This window comes from Cornus florida, unplaced genomic scaffold (assembly GCF_030987335.1).
Source record: "Cornus florida cultivar Cherokee Brave unplaced genomic scaffold, ASM3098733v1 CherokeeBrave_3.0.0_Hap2_Chr08, whole genome shotgun sequence".
Lineage (NCBI taxonomy): Eukaryota > Viridiplantae > Streptophyta > Magnoliopsida > Cornales > Cornaceae > Cornus > Cornus florida.
The window spans coordinates 31,203,131-31,230,520 of NW_026775578.1; the positions used below are offsets into that span (position 1 = coordinate 31,203,131).

At 34.9% G+C, this 27,390-nt stretch overlaps 1 protein-coding gene across 2 annotated transcripts; it reads left to right on the top strand.

Annotated features, from left to right (window-relative positions):
• Positions 1-237: 237 nt before the first annotated feature.
• On the top strand, positions 238-26,435 carry LOC132271109 (pullulanase 1, chloroplastic). Of its 2 annotated transcripts, XM_059772383.1 has the most exons (28): positions 240-539; positions 1,670-1,805; positions 1,923-1,975; positions 2,164-2,272; positions 2,726-2,862; positions 2,988-3,187; positions 3,333-3,482; positions 3,768-3,828; positions 6,908-7,028; positions 10,402-10,492; positions 10,639-10,732; positions 10,884-10,979; positions 11,181-11,321; positions 12,846-12,896; positions 14,266-14,336; positions 14,497-14,589; positions 15,474-15,564; positions 16,713-16,784; positions 18,630-18,686; positions 19,984-20,052; positions 20,373-20,429; positions 20,519-20,593; positions 22,402-22,490; positions 22,732-22,809; positions 23,005-23,143; positions 25,043-25,152; positions 25,245-25,344; positions 25,953-26,435. In XM_059772383.1, exons 1-28 carry the CDS (start codon positions 318-320, stop codon positions 26,061-26,063), a joined length of 2,874 nt encoding a protein of 957 aa, XP_059628366.1. In that variant the 5' UTR covers positions 240-317; the 3' UTR covers positions 26,064-26,435. The 2 variants fall into 2 exon arrangements, 1 of the variants encoding a protein (XP_059628366.1); XR_009469652.1 differs by lacking the exons at positions 25,245-25,344; positions 25,953-26,435 and adding an exon at positions 23,536-23,697 and having other exon boundaries at positions 238-539; positions 25,043-25,124.
• Positions 26,436-27,390: the final 955 nt, after the last annotated feature.

The window sequence follows — 27,390 nt, forward strand, 5'->3', positions numbered from 1 at the left end:
AACCCTACAATGTCGGTGCCCTCACTAGCCCTTTTTTAAAATCTTAAATTTTGGATGATTTTTTCCATGAAAATACAAAAAAGGGGATGGATGAACTGTATATAGTACAACAATCATTGAAATTTCCTTGGAGATTTTATATTGGTGAAGAATAGAATATAGCATTTTATAAAATGGGCTATCGGGTTCAGTTGAAACTTGAACCCGTATAAGATTCGGTTCTCTATGAAACTGGAAACACAGAGAGAGTAATTAATCAAAAGGCAAAAAGGCAGGTGCTGGAAAAGCAGTGAACGGAGCGTTCCATATTCAATCGAATGTCTCTTTTACTATTTCCCGCTCCTCTTTCTGCTATCTTCACACCTCCCGAGTCTCACCGTGTTCTCATTCCAACTCACCCCAAGAAGAAGAAGACGAGTTTTTTGACTCAGTACCGACTCGGTTCCAACCCCATTGTTCGGGCCAGAACCATCCCAGGACGAACCCTTCGCTGCTGCTCATCCATGCCTGTTGTAGGGCCCACTTCATCTTCTTCTCAGGTTTCTTTCTCTTCTTTACCCAAACTCGGTACATTTTATTCTGTTTGGTTGCCGAGAAAGACTGAGGAAAAAAGAACAGAAAATAAACATTTCCATGTCAATTAAACCAAAACAGTTGCCTTAGACTAGGTTATGTGGTATATTTTGTAGTTAATTAATGTCCAAAACAATGGGAAATTAATAAATTCAAAGCAATTAACTGGAGGATTACTTATTTTATTTTCTTGATGTTATATCTGTATTCATTTGCTTAATGTGAAATTAATGTTTCAGATTTCAAATTTAATGTACTTATCGATGGAAATTGTGTTTGAGTCACTGTTTTCTTGTTACAACCTCATGTTAGTATAAGTATATTTATGAATTGAGGAAAAATAATATGTGAGGTGATTCGTGTTTTTGGTATTTGGGAAATAGTTCAACACTATTTGGGTTATTAGGAAGAAATTTTGGGAGTAAAGTGTGGGTTCTTGATATAAGCGTAATATGAGGCATTATAGTAGAGATCTAAGTGGATGAGTGAGGTGGAAGTCCGAGCAAACTCAAGAGAAAGAGGCTGGCAGTGTGAAAGGTTGCCATTGACTCCCTTCGTGAAGGTTTTTAAAGAGTGAGGTGAGGGAGTATGAATGAGAGGGAGATTCCAATGTTGGTGGTCGTCCTCCCCTTTTGGTCCTTTTATAGGCAAAATGTGGGGCTGGATGATATTGTGGTAAGACAATATATACGTGAGTTTATTATAGTGATGGAAGGGGATAAATCTATAGTATTGAGAAGGCAAGGATATGGTGTGTAGTTGTCAAGATTGGATAGGTTGTGCAGAAGTCAAAGTAGTCTTGTTCTCTTTTCATGTTAGGTCGCAGGTCAGCTGAATCACTATGAAAGTGTGTGCTTGCTCGATAGGCCCTGGAGTTCAGTCACCAAACCAAGTACCTCCTTGGGTTCCAGAATACCTCCTCAAAGTTGCATTTTATGGAGGTTGACACCATGAATTCACCATATAAGTATGATGATTGCTGCTAGGTGTTTGTTAAACTTTTCTTTTTGGTGAGGAATCATATCATGTTTATCTTAATTGACTTATATTCCACTTGAAAGTGGCACTCTTAACATTAAAAGTTTATTAATTGCAGGATTGCCTGTTGTACTCGAGAGCGTACTGGGTTAGTAAATCTGTGATTGCTTGGAATGTGGATGCTGGAAATGGTTCCTGTTATTTGTATGCTAGTAAAACTGCCGCTTTATCATTTACAAATGACGGAATTCAAGGTTTGGACTCTAGTGCATATTCCCACAAATTCATTCTTATACTTTCATGAAAGTGATATTTTTACTTTCAATTTGTGGAAACAATTGTAATTATAGTATGACATTCCATCTAACCAGGCTATGATGCGAAAATCGAGCTTGAAGGAGACAACGCTGGTCTTTCAGAAAATGTAACACATCAATTCATTTGTGATGCTTACTATAATTATCAGATCTATTGCTCATTGTTGGCCTCTTACAGTGGTTTGCTCATGCATGGCTTCTTATTGGTAGTTTCACATGAAATAGCTTCTCCTTGAGTTTGAAGAACTGCTAACACATGCGCTGTTTCTTTACATACTTTATACTGTAACTCCAGGTAAAGGAAAAATTTCCTCACATTAGAGATTATAGAGCTTTCAAGGTACCACCTGCTTTGGATGTCAAAAGTCTACTCAAATGCCAGTTGGCTGTTGCTATACAAAATTGTACGCATTTCACTTTGTTTGTTTCTTTAAGAAGTGGACCAACCAGTAGAGATTAAAAATAAATGCCCGGCATCTCTCTAGAAGGTGCCATTTCAGAAAATATATTTTCCTCAGAAAACTCGTTACTGAGAGACCAATTTAATTTGTCACTTATATCTTAGTGTGACATTCTCAATTGATATTTCATTGCATGGTTGAGTCTGTTGAACAAATGTAGTGGTTTGGCCGTTTGGGCATGTTGCTAAATTTTGCTGTTTTTTATCATCTTCTTTCCACTTCTTTCGATTGTTTGCATGTATTGCGTTAAGAGTTCTATGGATTCACTTTTATTTGTTCTCTTGATACATCATTGCATATCCGTAGTAATCTGGATTTAAATGAAACATGTCATAGTCTCTGATACTTATCCCTGACAATTTATTTTCTTTCTTTCTTTATTTTTCTTTTTTCTAGCCGATGGGGTATGCAGCAATGCTACTGGTTTGCAGTTAGCTGGTGTTCTGGATGAATTATTTTCATATAATGGTCCTCTTGGCGCAGTTTTTTCAAAAGAAGCTGTCTCAGTTTACCTTTGGGCTCCTACTGCTCAAGTATATCCTATTGTCATGTCTGCGTCTCTACTTCCTGCTTTCTACTATACCTCCACCACACCCATTTCCATTCTCATATTGCTTTATTCACGGGTAATGTTTTTCTTTTATCTTCATTAAAACAGGCAGTGCGAGCTTGCATTTATAAGGACCCATCAGGGGGAGATCCTTTAGAAACCGTCCAGCTTGAGGAGTTCAATGGCGTTTGGAATGCTAGTGGGCCAATAAGTTGGGATGGCTGTTATTATGTGTATGAAGTCTCTGTGTACCATCCTAGCACCATGCGGATTGAAAAGTGCATTGCAATTGATCCGTATGCTAGAGGGTATGCTGGTTGTCTCTTTAACATGCGGTTCTCTGAAAATAGTTCAGTTTTTTTTCTAACACTGTCTGACATTGTTAACTACTGAATGTATCTGCTTATATATATGCTTGTCTGTACATTATGTTGATTCTGTTGCCTTGTGTAGGCTCTCGGCTGATGGCAGGCGAACATTGTTTGTCAACCTTGATTCTGATGCCTCAAAACCTGAAGGATGGAATAATTTGGCAGATGAGAAACCAGCTCTTCTTTCTTTCTCTGACGTCAGTATTTATGAACTGCATATAAGAGATTTTAGGTAAAGTCAGAATTCTAGCTTGTGATTGCTATCTTAAAGTTGCTGCATGGATCCTGCTTGCTAGTTGCTATACCCTTTTTATGCATTTGGTCCCACCCAATGTGCACTCGTACATCGTATGAGCCTCATCTAAAAGCATCTTTCAGTGTATCTGTCACGGTCTCACCTAAATATGGTTGTTGGGAGGACTTATTTCAAAGTGGTTAATTATCATTGTGACAACATAGCATTCTTATTAACTTTGTAGCCTTTTAATCCTTATAATGTTATGTGGTTTCATTACAGTGCTAGTGATCATACTGTGCATCCTGACTTTCGTGGTGGTTATCTTGCCTTCACTTTCCAGGTAGTCTTATTATTTTGATCCTGATTTTTGAATGTCCCCGAGAGAATAAGTTTCTCCCTTGCATATTTATATTTATACATTTCTTTGGGCAGAAATTAATTTATTTGGAACAAATATTGCTAAGTTGTAAAGAGGGCTAGCCCAATGCACGAGGCTCCTGCCATTGCGGGATATGGAGAGGGTCAAATGTACACAGCGTTACCTCTGCATGCAGAGAAGCTGTTTCCTTGATTTGAACCCGTGACCTCTAGGTCACAATGGAACAACCTTACCATTGCGCCAAGGCCCACCCTCAAATATTGCTAAGTTGCCTTTGCTTTTATTTTCTGATAAGCAATGTTGCTTGAACATTTTTTATTTATGCTTGCCCTCCTTTAGTAATCACTTATATAAAGTATTGGGGAAGCAAATTTTCAAATGAGTATAGAAGAGAAGAAGCAAAGCATGATTTTTGAAACACTTGTTGAAATTGGGGACACTAGATCAGAAACTCCAAGAATGTGTGCACCTCATTAAGAAAAATGGCAAGGTTTTTGATACAAGTATAAATCTAGATCAAATGAACTGTTGTACTCTTGATAGGTGCAAGCATCTGTTAGTAAACACAGGCTTTGAGTTTAGTTGGTGACTTGTTATGGGAATTTCAATTTTTTTTTTCTTGAATGTGAATGGGCTGCTACTTCAAAAAACAAAGTAAAATAAAAATGGTAGTTCAGTTCTGAGAAGAGGAATGAATAGCCCCCCCGTATAGAAGAAAATTTCCGAGCATGGCATAGGGAGTTAGGGAGACAGTTGTTCATTGGTCATTTTCTTGGAGAGAGAATTATGAATCAAGCTTTGACCTATGGATATTTAGGCCAATATATCAATAACCGAGGTGACACATATGTCCATGAGTTGAATGATACTACATTTAGGCCTTCATTTAAGCACCAATAGTGTTTCTTCTTCTTCTTCTTTGCTTTCCATTATTCTACTAATGCACTTTGTAACATCAGTGTCAAGTGAATTTATATTTCTCCTCAGATAAGAGGAAAGATAGGCAAGTTGTCTTTTGAGAACCACAAAAAATAAGAAATTTGATAAAACTGATTATTTCGAAGGACTTCTCATTTGAGAAACTCATATTACACTATCATAGATCTAAGATTGCGGTTAAACGCATGTAGGGCATTTCTTATGATATATAAACTAAATAAGAGTCTAATAAGTAATTAGTCATTTTGTCCTATACTCGCAAGCCACCAGTCAAGTAAGCATGTTATGACCTCCAAACAACTAGAAAATAATTTATTACAACCCAAGTATTGTTCAAAATGATTTTGAAGTCATTATTATATGATATAAATTTAACCAACTCACAAACTTTAGTAATATGTTAAGCATTTCATCACATGCAATAGAAGTGTGTTTAAACAGCCAAGGGACAACTATAAACTCAAAGAAGGTGAAAGAAAAACAAGCCTAGTTTCAAGTGAATTTAAGTGAATGGTTGGAGAGAAGAAAGGTGAAAACATGGGTAATATAGTAGTCCAATTAGAGTGAGAAAGGTAAAGAATATGAAGGAGAACAAGAAGAGAAAAATAAGACAACAGGAATAACAAGTGGAAGAAGGTGAGGAGAATCAAAAGAGAAAGGGGAGAGGTCTATGCAAAACTAAATAGGAGTAGAGAAAGTACAGCCACTGTAGGGTTCTTGTGAGTAACCAATGTATATAAGAGAACCCGAAGAACATAAGATCCTAGCCATTAGTTTTTTAGCTTATATGTCATCATCTAAGATAATCCTAAGTGCCAAAATTAACACTGACGCCTGAGTTATCATTTGCATTGCATATAGCAACTTAAGTGGAACTTGAGTGGCTGGGGACAAATGTTATAGGGAAACCTCTCATGCTATGTATGGCTGCTTTCTTCATCGTTACAGCAGCCTTGCATAAGATTTTAGAAGTGACTTTTCATTTTCAGGAACTTGGTGCACCCTGAATCCTGTGTCCTCTATCAATCAAATTAACTTCAGCTGTCTAGTTCAAGTGGTATTTCTTGCTCCTCCTTGGGGGTAGGTGCAAGGTCTAAATTCCCAAGGGTGGTCCAAGGTTTGATTCCATGTAAAAGTACATGTTGAAGGGGTTATGGGTAGTGGAGTGCTACATATCATTGTCTTGTGCACACCATTGGGATCAAAAGAGTCAAATTAGTAGTTTGATATGGATTGGAGGGATAATGGACAATGGGGTGCCACCCCGCATTGTATAGCGCACACCATTGGGACCCAAAAAAATCAACTTAGCAGTTTGACATAGTTTGGCCTTTGGGTGACTAGTTGCCCTCTAGTCTACAATTGATATCCCTAGACTTTGACCAAGAAGGGGCAATTTATGTGCAGATCTCCTTTGCTGCCTTTCTGTCTCTAAAAATATAGGATTTGATGGTTTTATTTTGATATACCAAGTGTCAATAGGCATTTTGTGAATGGTGGTAACAAAAGAAAAAAAAAAAAAAAAAGATTTGCTTTGGTTTTTGCTTTCTTCTAATGTTTTCTTATAGATGAATTTGAGGAGGATTTCTTGCATAGGGTAAGCAACTATACTGTTATAGTTCATTTTCTGACCTGTTGGGAATTTTTTTTTTTTTTTTCTGTCCTGTTGATCTATTTGAGGAGGCTTCTGTGTACTACTTGGATGTTTTCCAAGAAGGTTGAATTCGTATAATTGAGTTTGTCTACACATGACTTGAAAGTTGAGGAAAATACTGTTTTCTAATGTGAAATTCGTTAGCATAGTTATTATCTCAACCACATTAAGTAACTCATTGAAAATAATGATTTCTATCTGCAATTTTGGGAGTAAGAGAAAAACATACTTGTTTACCAGAAAAGGAAAAAGCAAAAAAGGAACATATATCTTTGATAATATTAAACACTTGAAGTGCCATAATGGGAGCACTAATAGCAGAGCTCAAGGAGGATGGAAACTTTACAACGGATATAGAATCACTCACATATACATATTTATTTTTGGTGGTAGAATTTCAATAATTCTTTGAAGTATTTTACTAAAGCAAACACAATCTGCTTGAAGGAATCAGCAGGTGTACTTCATCTGAAGAAATTGTCCAGTGTTGGTCTCACTCATGTGCATCTGCTGCCAACCTTCCAATTTGCTGGCGTTGCTGACGAGAAGGATAAGTGGAAATGTGCAGGTGAGTGTATTTTTTGTTCATCACTTCATCATATATAAGAGTTTTCTTAGTTCATTTTAGATTAGTACCCCTGCGGCCCTGCCCATCAAAAGTACTCCTATAGGTTTATTTTCTTCTGTTTTTGTTTTTATTTTTTTGTTTTGTTTTGTTTTTTGTATAAATCAAAATAGGCATTTTAAATAGAAAAAATGATTCATTTTTATTACAGGTGTATTAATGAGAATGCACACATATATTGGACATCAACAAATGTTGATAATTACAACCTTGCTTGGTATAGAATATTAGTTTTGTAGTAAAATTTTAGCACCAAGTTAGAATGTAATTTTGTTGAGATATTTAGTTTGTGTGCTGATTCTTCATTAAATTCTAACAATGTGGATCAAGCTTATTGAATAGAGAAAACCCAATTTCAAAGAAAAATCTAGTGATTTTAGACTCTGCTTTCCCACGATGCGTAAAATTCACTTTGTGCTGTTAAGCATGCAAACACAACTTGAGTCCGAGAACCTCTATTTCATATGAAAAAAACTGGAAACTAGATCTATACCAAGTCCACACCAAACTAACTGGCCCAGTATTGTAATGATCTCTCTTTTGGCCTTCATTATGTTTATTGCCCATGCTCATCGGTGATATACTCTAGGAACTGAGTTTAATATGTTTCTTCTATGTTGCATTTAATGGATACAGACATGAATGGTGCCGAATATCAGGGCAATCCCACCCCACCGCACCCCCCCCCCCCCCCCCCCCTCCCCCCCCCCCCCCCCCCCCCCGCGGCCAAAAAAGTTCAAAAGCCATAAGGCACTTCAGAAATTTGATCCATTTCTGAGTCTTTTAAAAAAAATGCATAGGGCGGTCCAAGAACTTCTGAAAATTTGTATTATAGCCCCCTAGCTTTTGGTTTTGGTTATTAGAAGCCTATGGACTTAGGGTTCTAAAAGATAAGAGAAACGTCATAAGGTTTGTGGATGAAAGAGGACTGGAACTAGCTTGGTGTAGAAAACGGTATGCTCCTGGTATTACTTAGAACTAGTGCTGGAAATTCTGTGCAGCAACTATTTTATGGTTTTGGGTGTAAAGGCCAAAAGCTAGAAGATAGGATTATGGATAAGGGTCTCATAATGAAGAACTAAAAGAAAATATCTGCTGGTTGTAAGTGGCATCTGAAATAATTTAGATTTGGCATTGGGTGGGGGCAATCCATGGAAATATGGGTGCTAAATATTGGTTTAAACTTTGTAAAATAACCTGAGCTTTGGGTTTTTCTTTCTTTATTTTTTTTCCGAAAAGAAAAGTTCAATAACATTTGTAATTTCTTTTCAAAAGACAAAGATGACATTGTTAATGGATCTCACTTTAGTTATGTATTGCATTAATTAAAGACAATCAGGTATTTCTTAACAGTTGGCATCATCCAAATCTGACATTTAATATACAATTCTGCAAAATTATCTGAATTTTCAATCCTAAATATTGTGATTTTTTTTTTCTTTTTAATTATTTCTTAGTAAAATTAAGAAAGTCAAAACAATTTGTAGTTGTCAAAGATTAAATATTTTGGTGTAAATGAATAAAAAATCTAGAACAAATTTGAATGATATATTGGCATTTTGGGTATTCTGGACTTTTGATGCAGCAGAAATTTTAGCAAAGTTGAACCTTGACTTTTTTCTGATTGCAATTATATTTTACATGAAATCTTTTTTATTTGATTTCTATAGTTGGTTACTCTTAGATTCTCACCATGAAGAGCTAAGTTCAAATTTGTAACTTTGACAAACTTGGACAACTATATTCCTTTCTTTCCTCTCTAATGACATTTTAGGCTGTGAAGCATGTGCAACATTTGGACTCTCTATGCGATTGCTTTATATGCAAAAATAGTTTTGCTTGAAGTGGCTGAGTGGTATCTTAAAGGGCTTAAAATCCATTGTCCCAAGTCTTGCCTAACGAAACACCTTAGTGGAAGAGCTTGGAAACTCTATTCACCAATGTGGCATGTCTCAGACTCTCACGCCTAGAGGCATGAGTTACGCCTGGGCGCCTTCCTCAAGTGCAAACAAAGAATATTTGCAATTATTTGATTTTTTTATTTTCTTATAGTGTTCATTATAATTTTGCTGTGTTTGAATTTCTTAGCTTTCTAAAATGTTTAGTCATTATACTGTAATAGCTGAAGCTTTGTTTTATGTCATTTTTAATTGTTTGTTGAAATGTGAATTTGCTTTACGAGCTGATGGCAGAATATTGCCTCATCTGTATACTCATGAACTTAATTTCGATATTCGTTTACTTCTGCTAAATTATTTTCAGAATGTGAATTTTGTATGATAAGCTGCTTCTATATACAAAAGTACAACAGTTCTATTTGTAGTTTCTTAATAAGCTGCTTCTATATACAAGGGTCCAACAGTTCTATTTGTAGTTTCTCAATTTATGGTTCATTCTTATTATCAATTGAGGGGGCTGTTTGCTGGGGGAAAAGAGTCCTTGCACTTAAGCCATATTGGATCTGGATCTCCATTTCTGTTGCTTCATCCATCTTTGTAGCTTTACATATATAAATGAGATAATACTAATGCTAGGTTAACATCCATTTGACCTCTTCCAACACCCCGCATATGAGGGATAGCCTTTACAGTATCAATTAAATCTTGAGTTAGTTAGTGTCCAGTTTGTTGATATATATAATTATAGATGTTCATGTTTGTGATGTTGTGGCCTGAAGTTTGTTCCGGAACGCAACCCGGGATTTTTTTTATTTAAAATTGACCCGTTTGTATTGCTTGCAGGTCGTGGACCCTGTTTAATACTGTCTTGTAATCCGGTATATAAGGCCGTTTAGGGTTTGGAGTGGGATAATGAGAGAACACTGAAAATCGCGGAAAGAGAGTGACAGCGAGAGTGTTTGGGAGCTGAAACTTGTAATCTCCTGTTTTTCACATAGGGAAATCTTTCGCTAGATCTTCACTGTGGACGTAGGCTTAGAATTAAGCACACAAATCATTGGGTTCTTTGTGTGCGGTGTGTTTATTTTTTTGTCACGATTCTTGTTTTTTTCTTGGTTCACTGCGTTTGTCATAACAATGTTGTTATGTGCTTCCAGCTCCGATATAGTTTCCCATGTTCTCTAGTCTCCTGATAGTATTGAATAGCATAAAGGCATAGTCATATTTAAGACCAACTTCTATTAGATATGTTCAATCCAACTTTTATGTTCTGACTTATTTTAGAGAGAATTGAAATGCACAACTTTTTCCTTTGTTAATTTTTGTAAGTAAGAAAAATATGTTCTGCTTCGGGCTTATCTTGAATTGCTTATTTTCTTTTTGCATTAGTAAGCTAAATGAGATAAAGGTATTAACAGATAACAAGATGCTGGAGTCACTACCACCAGATTCAGATGAACAACAGGCTCATATCACAGCCATCCAAGATGAGGATGGGTTCAATTGGGGGTAACACATAATGTTCCTGAGTGTCAATTTAGATAAACTTAATAGCTTCTTGTATGGTTAGTATGCTAATTATTGTTTTGCTTCCTCCTTTTCTTTTCTCTTTCTTTTGGGTGGGAAATCATCCTATTCTCTTGTACCTAACAAAGGTATAATCCTGTTCTCTGGGGAGTCCCTAAAGGAAGCTATGCCAGTAACCCTGATGGTCCATGCCGTACAATTGAGTTTAGAAAGATGGTGCAGGTTTAGATCTTGTGCTTTCTCTTGCATGACTGAACCACTGATAATGTATTCTGTGATTCAGACCGGAGATGCATTTGTTTAAGACATAATAGTTCTGACAAGCTCAAGAAATGCTTAATGTTGTTTCTTAAAAATGACATTCTAATTGCAGGCACTTAACCGCATCGGCCTTCGTGTTGTGTTGGATGTTGTTTATAATCATTTGCATGGAAGTGGTCCATTTGATGAGAACTCTGTTCTTGACAAGGTCATCATCGATTCCTTATTTCCATTTCCACACTTACCAGTACCTCTCAATCAGTATTTAACTTCTTGTTGTCATTATATGATTTATTTGTATTTATAATAACTATATTGCCTGATATTTCTTCTTTTCTTTTTTCTTATTCCATTTCCTTCATCCAGAAATGTTTTATACACTCTTCTTGTGACACAAAGATCTGTACAGATTGTTCCAGGTTACTATCTAAGAAGGAACACCGATGGTTTGATTGAACACAGCACATGTGTAAACAACACTGCGAGTGAGCATTTTATGGTTGAACGTTTGATACTTGATGATCTTTTATGTTGGGCGCTTCAATATAAGGTGATTGTTCACGGTAGTAAACTTCTTTTCTCAAGTAATTCAAATGAGGCCCTAAGAAATTTAAACATACTTATTGGTTAATTAACCTCTGTATTGATGTTTGTTCACCGCAAACCAAATCGGCAGCTGAAAGCATGCTCGGGATGGAGCCCGTGGACTTGTATATTGTTGTGAAAACCTATGACTGGACTGATTTCATTGAGTTACTATGGAGTTTAGTCATCAAACTAATTGTCAGATTACTTTTTACCTGTAAGCTAGGAGCCAGAACTTCATAGATTTAGTCTATTCTTGCATTTCTAAATTCTCACGTCTGTACATATTGCCAGAACACCCTTGGTTGTTTCACTTTCAGATTTTTTCGATTCACTCATATATACAATTTTGTAGCAAGTTCACTAATTTAATGAGTTAAAGATGGAGACATGGAGCCATTAAGAATTTATTTCAAACCCCTCTTCTGTGTCACTTTTAATTCTTGGGCCAGTTGGCTATAACTAATTATACTTTTGTAGAACAGTTTTGGTCACAGCACTTCTACAACTACAGTTAGTTTCAGCATCGTTTTATGCCTGATATGTTGTCTAATCGATTGCCATTTTTTATGTACAATTCCACGACTTTAGCTTGGTCACTAAGCCAACTCTAGATGATGCATGATCACAGCTCGTTATGTTACTGCAACTGCTTGTGGACACAAATGCTAGCACCTTAAGGAATACTAAAAATTACTAAGGTTTACTTTCAAAAGAAAATTCAAAACAATAGTAGATACATTTCTCAATTTTGTATTTTAGTATTAAGGACAATATATGTTTTGCTGATAAATAGTAGATATAGTAGATACGTTTCTAAATTTTGTATTCAGTGAACTATTGTGCATTGTATTTATCCTAGAGATAAATGCCATGTCATAAATTCTGTTTGATACTGCTTAAGGGTGAGGGTTATTTATTTATTTTTTGGCAAGGATGGTCTACAAGGTGTGGTTGTTCCTTGTATAAGTGGGTTTGCTAAGTCTAAGAATGGTTGTATATAATTATTCAGTTTTGTTCGTTGAAAATTTTCTTGCATTTCTAATGTTTTTATGTTGAAGAAACTGACATTGATGTTAATGAGCTAATATTTTTTGAATGGTAATGATCTTTGATACTTTGATACCATATCATAGAATTGTAAAGATGCGACATGATTCTGCCACCAGTAGGGGGCAAGAGCTTGTTCATACTTCAGAATAGGCACTTCTAGTAAGAGATATGAACTCCGGTGCCCTTATAATCTAAATTATCGTCCGAAATAGTTTGAATAAGAATCTTGTGATACTCATACATTGATATTGAACTCTCTCTCTCTCTCTCTCTCTCTCTCTCATTAGTGTCTTTTTGGTGCATTTAGTATATATTTTTTTCTTGGGGAAGGATTTATTCAATGTAATAATCACTGGACTGCTGACGCTATTCATGGATTAGATTTTTATAGGAGGTTGTTAAATTATTGCTATTTAACTAAATGGATCTTTTGCAGGTTGATGGATTTCGGTTTGACCTTATGGGGCACATAATGAAACGTACCATGGTATGAGACTTTTCAACTCCTTTTATCAAGGGTTTTAATGTCAAAAGAAGATATTAGTTCTCCATTATGGAGATCAGGGAGATTGCTTAACTTTAATTGCTACTCACATTAATTCAGTCCGTGCTGTCAAATGTAGAGAATTATAATAATGCAGTGACATAACCTGTTGATATAATATAAGCACACTCTGTGACTGACTTGATAGTTGAAGTAATATTGTGTTTGTATTTGATATATGATAACAATTTTTCAAGTCAATGAAATATTGATTGATATAAGATATCTGAACAGCAATCTTAACTGACCAAATAAATAAAGAATTATGGAGATTCTGCTGAATATGAACAAAATCTTATCACTTGTTAGATGGTTTTATGACTAGATCATGAAAATACTTAGAATCAAGTATCATACTTGTAATCAAGTATCACTTGTTAGATGGTTTTATGACGAGATCATGAAAATACTTAGTATCAAGGATCTATTGGTAAATATTGTCGTTTTTTAAAACCATTGGTTTGCCAGCAGGCCACGTTGAGTTGGCATTTTGCATCTTCCAATTCAAGTTCAGGTCTGATTGATGAAATTTAGTATGAGTTTGAGCCTTGCCCCAACCCTTCTATTGGCGACTTTGCCAATATGGAACACTTAAATAATACTTAGCTTGGCTATACTTCTGTTTGGTGCTGGCTGAGATCTTGAAGGTTTTTTTTCCCACTGGCTGTGGTTTAGATATGCCTTTGTTGAATCAGCCTTAGCCAAGCCAGGTCTATAGCATAGCCCACGCAACATTGAAGATCCATGGATTCATGGTAGTTCGAGTCCCTGGGACTAATTATCATATCAAAAACACTTGCTTGGATTCATCATAGTCCCACAGGACTAATTATTATACCAGAACCTCCACTTAGGTCACCATTTACATTGACTTCAACTGAGGTACTCATTGTTGGCCTACCAAAGTGTTCATGACTGCTCTATCACGTGAACAATCAAATTTCTTGTAGGTCCATGTTGTCAGCTCAACCTGTATTAGGTTGGCAAAGTTTGTATGTAATTTTCAATTTCAAGTTTGTGTTTTTAAAAGTTGGTTGAGTTAGTTAGGTGTTACCTCAATCCAAGTACTTAAAGGAGATTACAAGAATTCAACAAGGGTAAGAAGGTAATTTATTTCTAATTTTTTTGCAGTTAATAAATCTTAACTAAAAAAATTATGGTTTGTATATAAAATTCTGGATGTATGGGAATATAACCAAATATCACTGCTAGTTAATAGAAAAAGTGGATTAGATGATCTCAACCTTAAAATTTGGTTTAATGATACCCCCTGCAGAAAATCCATGCAATTAAAATATCGCTTTTTATACAGGTGAAGGCTAAGAATGTGCTCAATGGCCTATTGAAGGATAGAAATGGAGTAGATGGTTCTCGTATCTATATGTAAGGGTGGCATCAATATCTAGTTGTTTCTCTTCCACCAGATTTACTTGTCTCGCTACCTTCTGTGATTTGGGGTTTGCCTTTACATTATGATGCATTTTCCTTTTGTCTCCCATTATATCAATTCTTAATTTTGAATTAATAAAGTGTCTGGTTTTAGATATGGCGAAGGATGGGACTTTGGTGAAGTTGCGAAAAATGGACGTGGTGTAAATGCATCACAGTTCAACCTTTGTGGATCTGGAATTGGGAGGTACTATTTTGCAAGTTTTTATTCTCCTATTATATAGTCTAAACATCTTTTGTATACATTTTTGTGTTGGAAGGCTAGATTTTGTGCAATGAGCAATTTTAGGATATGTTAGATTCACTAGCCAAGATTGACATGCATATGAATGAAAGGATATTAATAAAAAATATTTAATATGATGATTATATTTAATAGTATGGTTTATTTAAATCCCATATAGTATGGTTTGCATCCATTGGGACCTAACACTCATTTGGATAGCCCCCGTCTCCTCGTCTACTCGTCTCATATATCAATATTGTTGGTTATATGCCACCACCTGTCTACTCATCTCGGATATCATGGGTGGCAAACCCGAAACCAAGGACTATTGGCCTAGCAGTATTGATCTCTTACTTCCCAAAGGGAGGTCAGGAGTTCAAGTCTCAGAAGAGACGTGTGTGTGATTCCCAACTAGGAAAAAAAAAATTGACACTTCGAATTTATTTTCAAGTTGGTACACTTGAGAAAATCTTCGTATACCAACTTGAGGGGGAGTATTAGAGAATATCATTATAGGAGTGATATAAGTCTTTGATAGAATATTGATTGGATTGAATTTAGGAATCCTCTGTCAATATATTTTTCATATTTATCACATGTTTCTATTTTATCACCTATAAATAAAGGCGATCGTTGTAAACAAAATTGAGAGAGAATATAATGAAAAAGATCTAGTCTTTTTGGCTTTGTGTGCCATGGATGTAGGCCATAGTGGCCGAACCACATTATATTCTTGTGTTGTTCGTGTTCAATTTCTCTCTTCAATTTTATATTTCATGACAGTATACTATAAAATTTCATATGCATTAAGCATTCAACTTATCATTGTTAAATTAATTATTCAGCTTTAATGATCGAATTCGAGATGCATTGCTTGGTGGATCTCCATTTGGCCACCCTCTTCAACAAGGTTTTGTGACAGGTTTGTTATTGCAGGTAATCAGTATATTTGTCTGAGGGAAGGCACTAAACTATAAACTATTTGTAGATTATTCTCATAAGTTAGGACAAAATCGCGTTTTAGTTTTATTGTCTAATGATGTCAGTCTTCTCTTAGAGCAAAAATCTGCTAATAATATGGAAATTCTTGTGATAGCCATTTGAATAATGACTTGCATTTATTTAGCCAATGGAACAAACTCTGCCTATGTTGCTGAAGACAAATTAGTTTTTACAAATTCAAACAGAACTTTCTGATAACTCCAGCCATGGGTCTGGCTATAAAGCGGGATTTCATAGTATCCACGAAATGATTTAAGTTGTCCTGTAGTCAATAAATTGGTTATGGATGCAGGTGCATCCATTCCTCCTCGTGTTATATACAAGCGCTGCCACATGTCCTTTTCCCGTTGGTGTGAAATACTTCCCTTGACAGTTAGTTTATTTTTTATTATGTTTATTAATTTTATATATGAACCTGATTGGATATGTTTGGTTCGAAAGATGATTATATTAATATTCAATGATGATATGGAGTTTCTTAGAAAAAGACTTTTTATTAATGTGTTAATTTCTTATATGAGTTTGATTGAATTTGTTAGTCTTTTTGAGGGATAAGGGGTTATCTGTGCCTTCTTCAATGGTTTCTTTAAATTTGTTAATTGTTAATTCCATATTTGTGAAGAATGGTTTTTTAATATCCTCTCTCCAATTTATTTTCATTACTCTGCGTTCATATTTTTGGTAATGTGAAATTTCTGTTATGTATCTCCTGCACAGACCCCATCGGTCTCAGAACAATGATAGATGTATTTGTCTGTCTGCATAAAATTTTGTTTGTTCAAGGTGTTACAGTGTCAAAGTCTGGAGTTCAATTTATTTATTGAAGAAAGGAATAAAAAAGGGGAAATTACAACAAATATATATATATATATATATATATATATATACTTTTCATTTTATAGGACCATCAAGTCGTATCAATTAAAAGCAATAGTCGGTTTGTTCACTGATAGGACTTGATTGTCCTAAAAAATGGAAAGTAGGACTTCTTTGTAATTCTCCCAATAAAAAACTATTGTTGTCTCTGTGAGGTTTTATATGATTATATCTAGTTAGTGAAATCGCTTCTGCTTCCATTGCAGCCCAATGATCATGACCATGGAACCAAAGCAAATGAAGAGCGTATGCTTGCAGCGTCAAAGGATCACATTCAGGTATACGGTTTTGGTACTTTCCTTTCCTGTTTCTAGTGTACTAAATATTTGGTATTCCAGCTCAGACACTGCTGTGGATAGGTGGCATTACATTTGCGTGATAGATGTGATTTAAATTGTCGAAGGATCATGATAGATGGTTTGGTAATGCAATCCATAAGAAGCTCAAGAAATATCTAAATTTTAAGAAGAGAGAAATCCTATAAGTCAGTTCTGTTTCAAAATGGGGTCATCTTTTGAATTGTGATGGATTTTCAAGTTTTACCTTAGTCAAGTCTTGTTTTATGTCAATTTTTGGATAGGATACCATCTTCTGAAAGTTTTTTCTTATATTTAAGGGTGAATTGTCCAACCTCCCCTGAGGTTTGTCCAAATTACTCACGGATAACACTAATTAAAAAGTGTGGTCAACCTCCCTTGAGGTTTTCCGTAATTACCCTGATCACCCCTCCCGTCAGTCAACAGTTAGATCTGTCATATGGATAATTTTTAAATTCCAAAAATACCCTGCTATAAAGCAAAATGACTTTAATGTCCCTATTAACTATACCAAATGACCATTTGACCCAATTTTAATTGGACAAAAAACCCTTACTTAATCTACATATATACACACATCTCTACTTCATATAATCTACACCACACTCAGAAAATTAGAAGCTTAACATAATTTTAGATATTTATAATTTATAATTATATTTACATATATATAGATAAAAATCCTGTACAAACCCAAATTCTACCACTGTGCCATGCCATCCTTCACCACCTCGCTGTGAAATCTTTCTCCAACTCCAAATCCTACTTTTTTTTTTTTGCAAATATGTATGGATATATATTACCGCTCAAGGAAACTTAACTTGGCAGTTTTAATCTGGGAGAAGCCCATGTTGGTTGAACTGTCTGTCTAATACTGCATTGGTCCAATCGTGTTGGTGGCAAGAAATTGCAATTGAATTTGATTGCAATACTGTTGTGGGCCACGGCCAACTTATAGAGAGAGCTGTAATCATGAAGTCTGAGGATGAGTGGAAGCGCTCTCTAACAATTGCAATAATCTTGCCTCCTTCTTGATCGCTTTCAGTAACAATAATCTCGATCTTTGTGTTAGGGAAATTGCTACAGATTTCTTTGAAATAGAGGGATACATATTGCCCTCTAAGTGAGAAATACATGGAGAGAGAAAAAGGCACCAAACCATGCCAGAGGTATCTCTTTCATGCACATCAACGACCACTCTTCAAACAACAAAGGCAAAAACGCCGTTACATACCCGACATGAAAGCCACCAGAAATGGGTTTGATTCCCAACAAACAATTATACATACATACATATATACATACATATATGTATATATATATATATGACCTTTATATACAAATTGCAAATCCAACACCAACCCATCAGCACAAACGCACCACATCGTCAAATCACAAAAACAATCGGTAGATTAACGAAATCAACTGGGTCTCCTTTTTCAACCCAATATTTCAGTATGCTTCTCTTCCCCAACCTTAAGAAATGGGTCTCCTTGAGAGAGGAAGAGAGAACTGATGGGTTGATTTGTCTTTTTAGTGTTCTAAGGTTATCAAAGTAATCTTGTATTTCTTTGATTACATCACATGTGACATAAGCAATTTTATTTATAAAAAATTAGGGCAAAATGGTATTTTTGCAGCTGCCGTTAAAAGAGTTATTTGTTCCATGTTTGATAATTTTAGTTCATATATGATCTCTCAGATGTCATTGCTAGCATCAGATTAACTTTTTTTGGCTTCTATATTCTCATCTTGAAACTATGTTTTTCCATTTGATATTTACTGAAATGTTTTCATGTAATTCAGGTTGGAATGGCTGCAAACCTAAGAGACTTTGTGCTAACTAATTGTGATGGACAAGAGGTAAAGCATATATAGCATTGCACTAAAAAATAAACTTGTACCTTCTTCTTACAATCTATATTATAATGCTGCTTCCTATTATATTTGCATAAATAGAAACTTTTGCTCCATCCACTGGTAGATTTTGCCGAGATTTTTTTTTCTGCCTGTCTTTTATATCCTTGCTAATATCTATCTACCTTCTGTAATTTCTTTTTGGTTTTATGAAAAATCAGTATAATCTATATCCATGTCTAATTTTCTATTAGAATCCAAATCATTTTTGTGGTATAGTCAGCTTCTTGGTTATTATGGACCAGCTTATCATGTACACAGAGCAATCCTCATGCTTGCTTGAGTTTGAGGTCAAACATTTGTGGTGTAGCTCAATATGTTTATATTTTCTGTTGCTGACATAAACCTAGGCACTTTTCATCTATGGTAAACCTATCAATCTGTTTAAAGTTTCCTCAATCTTGAATTTGTGAATGGTCAAGCATCATATTTGATAGAACTGTCCCCTATTGCAAGATGAGTTTTTGTAACAACTTATTGTGATATTTTCTGGGAAGGGGGTAAAAAAAGGGTCTTGGCAAAACTGGTTTCATCTTTTCTCTGGTTTTTAATAAATTGACTTACGCATTAATAAATTGTGATTTTTAAAGTGTAAATAATTATAAGCAAGAAAATTATTTTTCAATGTGGGGCTAATATGGATGTCTCAGATCCATGCAAAGATTGAAGAGCATCAAACCTAATGTCAAGTTTGAAAAAGAAGAGCTTTAGAGTCTCGAGGATAAAGCTAGGTTGTTGAAAGAATTAAAGCATTGACAAATTGAAGGGAACGGGGGAACGTCAAGAATTATTTGGAGCATACCTTTTTATTTATTTATTTATTAAGAGGCTGCGAGTAGAAAATAATTCAAGGTTCAAATGGATCAAAAGGGTGATTTTTAACTCTAATGAGTATAAGCTTTTCCATATAGTTGCCATGGGGAAGCATAGAAAGAAGTTTATCAAATTGAAGCAAAATCAGGTGTCATTCAGGACAACTCTTAATCTTATTTGTCGGGGCAGGGGTATTGAGGTTTCCTTATGAACTTTATTTAGGACCCTTCCAAGACCATTGCAATAGGGTCTGGTAGCAATGATTTACCTATTTATTTCGGTACTTTTCTATCACTATTTATACTTTATTTTGATTAGTTCTATAATTTCTACGAAATTCCACCATGTCATGTACTCATTTTTCTATATATAAATCTGAAAACTAGGAGCTGACTGTGGCCTTTCATGACGATCCTTTTTTTTCGCTCAGGTCAAAGGATCTGAAGTTTCATCTTATGATAGGGTACCTGTTGCATATGCTTTATGCCCCACAGAAACAGTAAGGATTTTCCAGGTTTTCTTGATCTGATATATGATATCATTTTTTATAATATATATGTCATGATTGTGTCTACTCCTGCCTACCAGAAAGAAAAAATGATTGTGTCTCCTCACTAGTTTGATTGTGGATACCTCTCTGAGTATGATGAATGGGGCACATGCCAAATTTGCTTTAGTCCCTCCATATATTAGTGTGCTTGTTGGTGTTATATTTTCTTTGGATACTCTTATTCGTCATGGCCTGAATCTGATTCCTCTGTTGTGGACTCCAACATTAAAAAAAAATACATCTGATCACCATCTTTGATTTTGTGCCAGATTAATTATGTTTCTGCTCATGACAATGAGACCCTCTTTGACATTGTTAGTTTGAAGGTGTGATCTACTTACTCTTCCAATGTGTTTGTTTATCTGTAGCATAATATTTATTTTTCAATTCTAACTCAGCCTTGTCACTTGTATAGACTCCAATGGAAATGTCTGTAGATGAGAGGTGCAGGTTGAATCACTTGGCAACAAGCATAATAGCACTTTCACAGGTTGAACTCTATACGTTGTTTAATATTTTTCTTTTTACTATTTTGTATATAACCCTCGTTTCATGCATAAACACAAGTATCATAGGAATTATCTGTCATATATTGGATTATGGGTTGGTAGTAACTCTTACTTCATTGCAGGTCACTTTTTACCTTTTCGTTGAAGAATTTTTCTTCCGTCTCTAGTAAGAACTGCTCTTTTGTTAGCACTGCAAGAGTACCTCCTTGTGCTGCAAGGTCTTTGCCCACAAACAGTTGAACTGACAAGGGATTGGGTTCAAAAGAACCTGGTCCGAGCCTATCTTTTGAATGGGTAAACAGTGTCGATAAACTGATTTAGGCCATCAAACCAACATGCTAACCCAATTGTCTAAATAATTTAAATAACACGTGAAGTTTATCTTACAGTAAGCAAACCTGAAATTTTAGTAATTATGGATTATGATTTAGGTTGATCGGGTGTCAGACTAACTTAAACCCGGGTTGCTTAAACCAGTTACCTGAATCTAAGCTGCTTGTGTAATGGATCTACCAAAATCTTGTTATCAGGTTTCAGAATCTGGATTAGATTTTTCTAGCTCTAACAAAGAATAATGCAAATCACAGAGTTGTGAACTTGTGATCTCCAAAATCGACAACAATAATCTCAATCCATACTCAACTAGTTCAATTGAATAATGGAAATCAGTATGTTCTGTCAAATCAGTAGGTATAATATTAAGGGATATTTTTTCCTTGTTTGGTTTGGTGAATCCTTAATTATTCTTATTGACTTTGTAAATTACTAAATTTGAAATATGAACACCATGTTCTCATGTGTTGATGGGTGAATGTGAATGATATTCTGGATAATTGCCGAAGCTTGGAGCCTCTAGAATGCGTGCTTATCACTATGGGATGCAGTCAAAATGCTCTTGTACTTTTACATCTCATAGCATGTATGTGGAGATATATAACATGTTGTTGACATGTCCATTTTACATGTCATATTCTTCTATCAACTGACTCTTTGGAAGTTCTGCAGCCAGATACAAGTCTGGCCAGCTAAAAGTTGGGGATAAATGGTTTAGATAATTGCTATATGCATAATGTTGTGTATTATTTATTTATTTATTTATTTTAAGGTAATAGTTATGCATGTTGCTTTTCAATCTGAGATGTATTCAATACATCATTTTTCTATTGGATGACTTTGTTCTATCCTCATTGATGTTGTTGGATAACCTTTTTCTCTTTACACATATTTATGAATTCTATTAAGTTTTAAAGTCTAAACAGATTTTCTTCTTTGTTGTCGAAACTCTTGCACCTTATTTCTTTAGATGAGTTGGAGGTTTATCGAAATTTGATGTAGCCAAATTTACATAGTTAGTTAGCATTTAAGTCATTTGACCTTTTTTTTTCTCTTTTTTCTTATACAATGTTTCTGTTCAAGTTCTTGGTTTTATTGTGTAATCTAAGGAGGTTTGTTCCTACATATATTTACAGATGTTGGCTGCGCATGAACCAACCTTTATATCCTTTGTAGATAAATAGAAACATGTACTATTTTTTAATATTTGTCACAAATTATGAAAGAAGTCCATATCAATAAATATCCCTGAGATTAGCTTGGCATGGGCAACCCTTCAGCAGTGCAACTTACTATAACTGGAGGCTGTCTAATTCTTTAAGCTTATACATCTACCAAATGAATCAGCCATATAGTGTAATTCGTAATATTCAGTGATTTTTTTGCTAATGATATGTTTTATCTGATTTTTTTTTTTTCTTAATCTACACAAACTAAATGAGTTCATGATATGTAGGGAATACCCTTTTTCCATTGTGGTGATGAGATGCTACGCTCAAAGTCACTTGATCGTGATTCATATAATTCTGGTGATTGGTTTAACAGGTCCACTTTATTCTAATCGTATATTACATATAGACGTATTTGTTACACTTCTTTTTAATATAATTGATGTATTCTCTACTCTGCTGGATTTAAAATTTCAACTTCTCTGTGACAGTGCCATGACAGTCATTTTTTTATATAAAATAATGACCATATATGGAATTTCCATTTCTAATATTTAGTCTTAATTGCTAGACGTCTCTGTCACCTCAAATTTAGTGTTACATCACCTTTTTTTCAGGTTAGACTTCAGCTACAATTCCAACAATTGGGGTGTTGGCCTTCCTCCAAGGGGGAAAAATGAAAAGAGCTGGCCTCTGTAAGCTTTTAGTTACTTCCATTTCATAATTTGATGTGTTCTGTCTTGGTTAGGTTATATCTTGCAGTACTTCTTTTAAAGTTTAAATTGGTGTGCACACAACCCTTCCTGATGGTTCATCTATTAGTATCTTGTCTTTCAGAAAATCCAGTTTATTATTTCTGACAATAACCGTGGGGTCTTTTTTGTCTTCAGAATTAAGCCAAGATTGGCAGATCCATCCTTCAAGCCTCAGAATAGCCACATTCTTGCTGCTGTAGAAAACTTTTTGAACATATTAAGAATTAGGTACTCATCACCACTTTTCCGTTTGAGGACAGCAAACGCAATCCAGGTCAGAACAAATATTTTACACTTCTATTTTATAAGAAACATTTTCAGATAAGAAGTGCTCTAGAGGGAGCTGAAGTTCCATTTTGTGATGGAAGAATTTTTTTTTTTTTCCTGTTTTAGCAACGAATGTAGATGCTCCATTCATGTAAAATGGTGTTACATACATACATACATATATATATATATATATATATATATCCTTTTAAGACATTTCTGTCACTTCTGGTCACTAGACCTGCAAAATGTGGAAGGCGATCCAGTTCAAATTAGGTTCAGTTCAGATTACACTCATCTGTCAGGATTCGGCCATTATTGCGATAAGATTAATTATATTCTGAGACATATATATACACATCATTTAGTGTATTATATGCTTTTATCTTATGTCTCCAGACATAACTACAAGGGGTTATTTTCCTTTTGGATATGAAGTTACATGATATGGTTAAGAAGAAAAAGGGAAGCAGAATACAGGAAAGGAGAAGAATCATTCATAAAAGTGAAAAATTAAAGAGCCAAGGAAGATTCCAAGATCCTTTCAAGCCTGAATAAAAGGTCAACAAGAAACCTTCATCTTGGTAGTTTGGGTTTAAGTTGGCCTCATCTATTGTATTATTGATGTTGAAAGCTATAAAAATTGAAGTGAGAACTTAGACATGAACAACAAAAGGATATAACATGATTCGGCCACTATGGCCTACATCCACGGCACACAAAGCCCAAAGGACTACATCACTTTCATTATATTCTCTCTTAATTTTTGTATACAATGATCACCTCTATTAACAGGTGAAAGAATACAAACATGTGATAAATATGATATGGGAAAGATTCCTAAAATCACTCCCATGATTCACTCATATCAATATTCTGTCAAGGAGGGATTTAAGGGTTTTAATCTCTCCTATAATGATATTCTCCAATGGTTAAATTTGGGTGAGATTTCTCAATTTGACTTCTAAATACTGACAATAGAGTTTTTTTGGCTTTCACCATCACTCCTAGCCTGAATTCTTGCGAGTTTTAAGTGGAACTTCATCCCTTAGCTGCCTGACCCTTTGTCTTCTATATCATATGTTATTCTTTTCTGCCAAAGAGATTAATTTATTGTTTTTATAATATGTAAGAAAAGACGATGAACCCAGATGCCTATTGAAAACCAAAACTTTTTTGGTTGATGTTTTGACTCTTTTACCATTAAAAAGTCAAAAGTGCATTCTCTTCTGAATTTTCCAGCCTACGTAACTCACCAGTGACTGGATTGCTTGTTTGCAGTTTGTTTCCTGTGCATTTTTTTTTTCTTTTTTTCTTTTTTTTGTTACTCAAAACTCGAAATGAATTGTTTTTAAAATTAGAAGCTCAGTCATAGTAGCGCTCAATTAAAGTTATGAGGGAATCTTCTTTCCGGAAGTGAATCCCTCCACGTTTCCAAGTTCCGAAGGTTAGGAAAACCTCCTTGAAATTTTTTGGAGAAATCTATGTTTGAACTAATTTTAGTGAAGTGAAATGTTCAGGTTTTACTTCCAAACAATTTGTGTCTGCTTTGAAGTATTTTTTCATAAGATTTTGAAGAAATTGAAAATTTATTTGTGTTGTGCTTCCCTTTTTTTTTTTTTTTTTTTTTAAAGTTTGCATTGCTTGCTCATCTCCCATACTCCATTCTGAACTGCTAACCATGGCTAATCATTTTTCTTGGCACCAACAAATAAGACTCAGTTATTTAGATATGGAACCCGAAGTAACCGTTTGCTTCTTTTCTTGATCAATTTTTCCTTTTGTAACTTTGTAGAATATTATGATCTAGGGGTCAGAAATATTATAAGATAAAGTCAAATAGGACAAGGTGCATAAACCAATGAACTTTCAAGTTCTAAAGTCATGGAGTGGCAATTTTGTTCAGGAACGAGTTCGATTTCATAACACTGGTCCTTCTTGGGTACCTGGTGTCATTGTGATGAGCATTGAAGATGGTCATGAAGGCGTCCCTGGGCTATCACAACTGGATCCCATGTGAGTAAACATGAAGTATTCCATTTTTCTCTAGTACACCGATGCATGTGTCGAATTATATAACAACAGCGTTCCTGCTTTATTTCGAACAGCTACTCATATATATTAGTTATCGTCAACGTCTGCCCAACTGAAGTATCATTTGCTAACCCTGCACTACGGGCAAGAACTCTTGAATTGCATCCCATACAGGTTCGCTACTTCTTCTTTTTTTCCCCTAGTTGTTCGCTACTTTCTCAGTAGTATAAATTTACGGCGGTGGTTAGATGAAGATTTGATTAGACTGGTTTTAAATATGAAATAAATATTACATTTAATACCTAGTTTTATGACTCAAAAAAATCACTTCTGTTTTTTTGGGGAAAGCATGAATGGCTTACTTTTTCTGATACTACGACCATTTGGCATTCAGTTTACTCATTGACTGGAGCACTATAACTAATTTACTTTAGTAATGCACCAGTTCATTACTTAGAAAAACTGGGGAAGAATAAAACGTGAAAATTTTAAACAGGTTAAGGTTGGCTGTAATAGGACTGTATTCTCTCTCTCTCTCTCTCTCCACTTTTAGTTTATTCATTCATGTTTCTTCTCTCTTTCAAAACCTACTAACAAGCAGAGCATCTAATCCAGTTGAACTAAACCTGCGAAAAATAATAATTATAACTCTATTAGCCACTTTAAGTCATATTTCCACTAGTTGGTGCAAAGCACCCTGCATGGTTCCTCGTTTAGCTTTGGTTTTTAATTTCAAAAGTCTTTTTCACAAAATATCATTGATTTCTTAATCCTTGGCGCAGTTGATGTCCACCGATAAGGTTGTCAAAAACTCAACATACGAAGCATCAACTGGGTGCTTTACGGTGCCTCCAAGGACAACATCTGTATTTATCGAGCCTCGAGGCAAATAAGTTCCTTTTGCTGGCGAATGTGGTGATAATAGCGTAATTTGAGACGGGCGACAAACTGAGTTTGACCTCAACAGAGCCAGTATGGTGATTGATGCATACATACAGTACATATATATGTATATATTAAATTTTGGGTTGTTTGCAAGGAGAGAGAGAGAGCGAGCAAGCAAGCTAGGTAATTCTTTTTTGAGTAATGCTATGATGCCCGATTTGGTTTTTTGGAGACTCCAATAAAAAGTATACAATAAGGGACATGTACACAGTAATCAATAAGATAGAGTCTCTCTCTTTTTAAAGTGTATAGTAAGGATTCGTACATCAGTCGGTAATAAAAAAAACTGATCGGGAGTTCTATCCTCCTTTTTTCTTTTCTTTTCTTTTCTTTTTTAATTTTTTTAATTTCTTTTTTATGTGAGGGAATGGACTTTGAGTATAGTAAAGTTGATGAGCTTGCGAGAGATTTGAGTATAGCCATCATTGAAGACTCGTGAATGTTATCGGTCGTGTATACCTTCATTTCATTGTATATTCTGTATATATGTATATTTTTTGATAAGTAAAATATTAAAGTTATTTTCAATACAATGAAAATTTCACTTATTGATTTTTTGACCTCAAATTTTTTTATTTTTTATTTTTTTTATTTTGTGTTTATCCACTTTGAATTGATTGTGTAGATTCAATCTGTAATAATTGAATGACACTATTGATAAAATAAAGGTTACAGTGGAAAGTGCAGGTTGGCAGACCACTTTCTTTCCATAATCCAAATCCATTTTATTTAATCTTTCAACCAATCGATGAGATGTAAAATGAACTAAAAAGGTGATAATTTGGAATTATTTTAGTTTCATGAATAAAAGTTTGAGGTCATAGAATACTCTGTCGTTACTGTAATTATCATTTTTCCTTTTGCTATAAGAATTCTCATTATTAGTTTTCTATGCGGTATTCTCGGACATTCATGCTCAATTGTAATTTTTGTGGCCCCCACAAAGATTTATTATCCATGGGGCGGTATGCATTCAAAATGGAGTACACTTTTTTGTGACCTCCACGAAGACTTATCCATGGGCTTCTTTAGGAAAAGAGAATAGTTTGAACAATATATATTATTGGCGGCTCTGTCTTACACCCTTCCATAACTAACTTAGGGATTTATGCTCTATAGTAGATAGAGTTTATAAATTTGTATATAACCTCTCAACACATAGTACTAGTCACAGTTGTGCAGTCCTTGGAGAGAGTTAGGGTTATGGGTTTTTGGTGAAGTAGCTCTGATTGTCTTTTTGGTTAATATAATTTATAGTGATTTCGCTTTATATAT

Bases quoted from the DNA above. Each gene is read 5' to 3' on its own strand.
- LOC132271109 (XM_059772383.1), top strand. From the start codon at position 318: ATGTCTCTTTTACTATTTCCCGCTCCTCTTTCTGCTATCTTCACACCT. The intron at 2,273-2,725 runs GTACGCATTTCA...TCTTTTTTCTAG, and splicing joins GGCTGTTGCTATACAAAATT to CCGATGGGGTATGCAGCAAT. The intron at 10,980-11,180 runs GTCATCATCGAT...AGATCTGTACAG, and splicing joins AGAACTCTGTTCTTGACAAG to ATTGTTCCAGGTTACTATCT.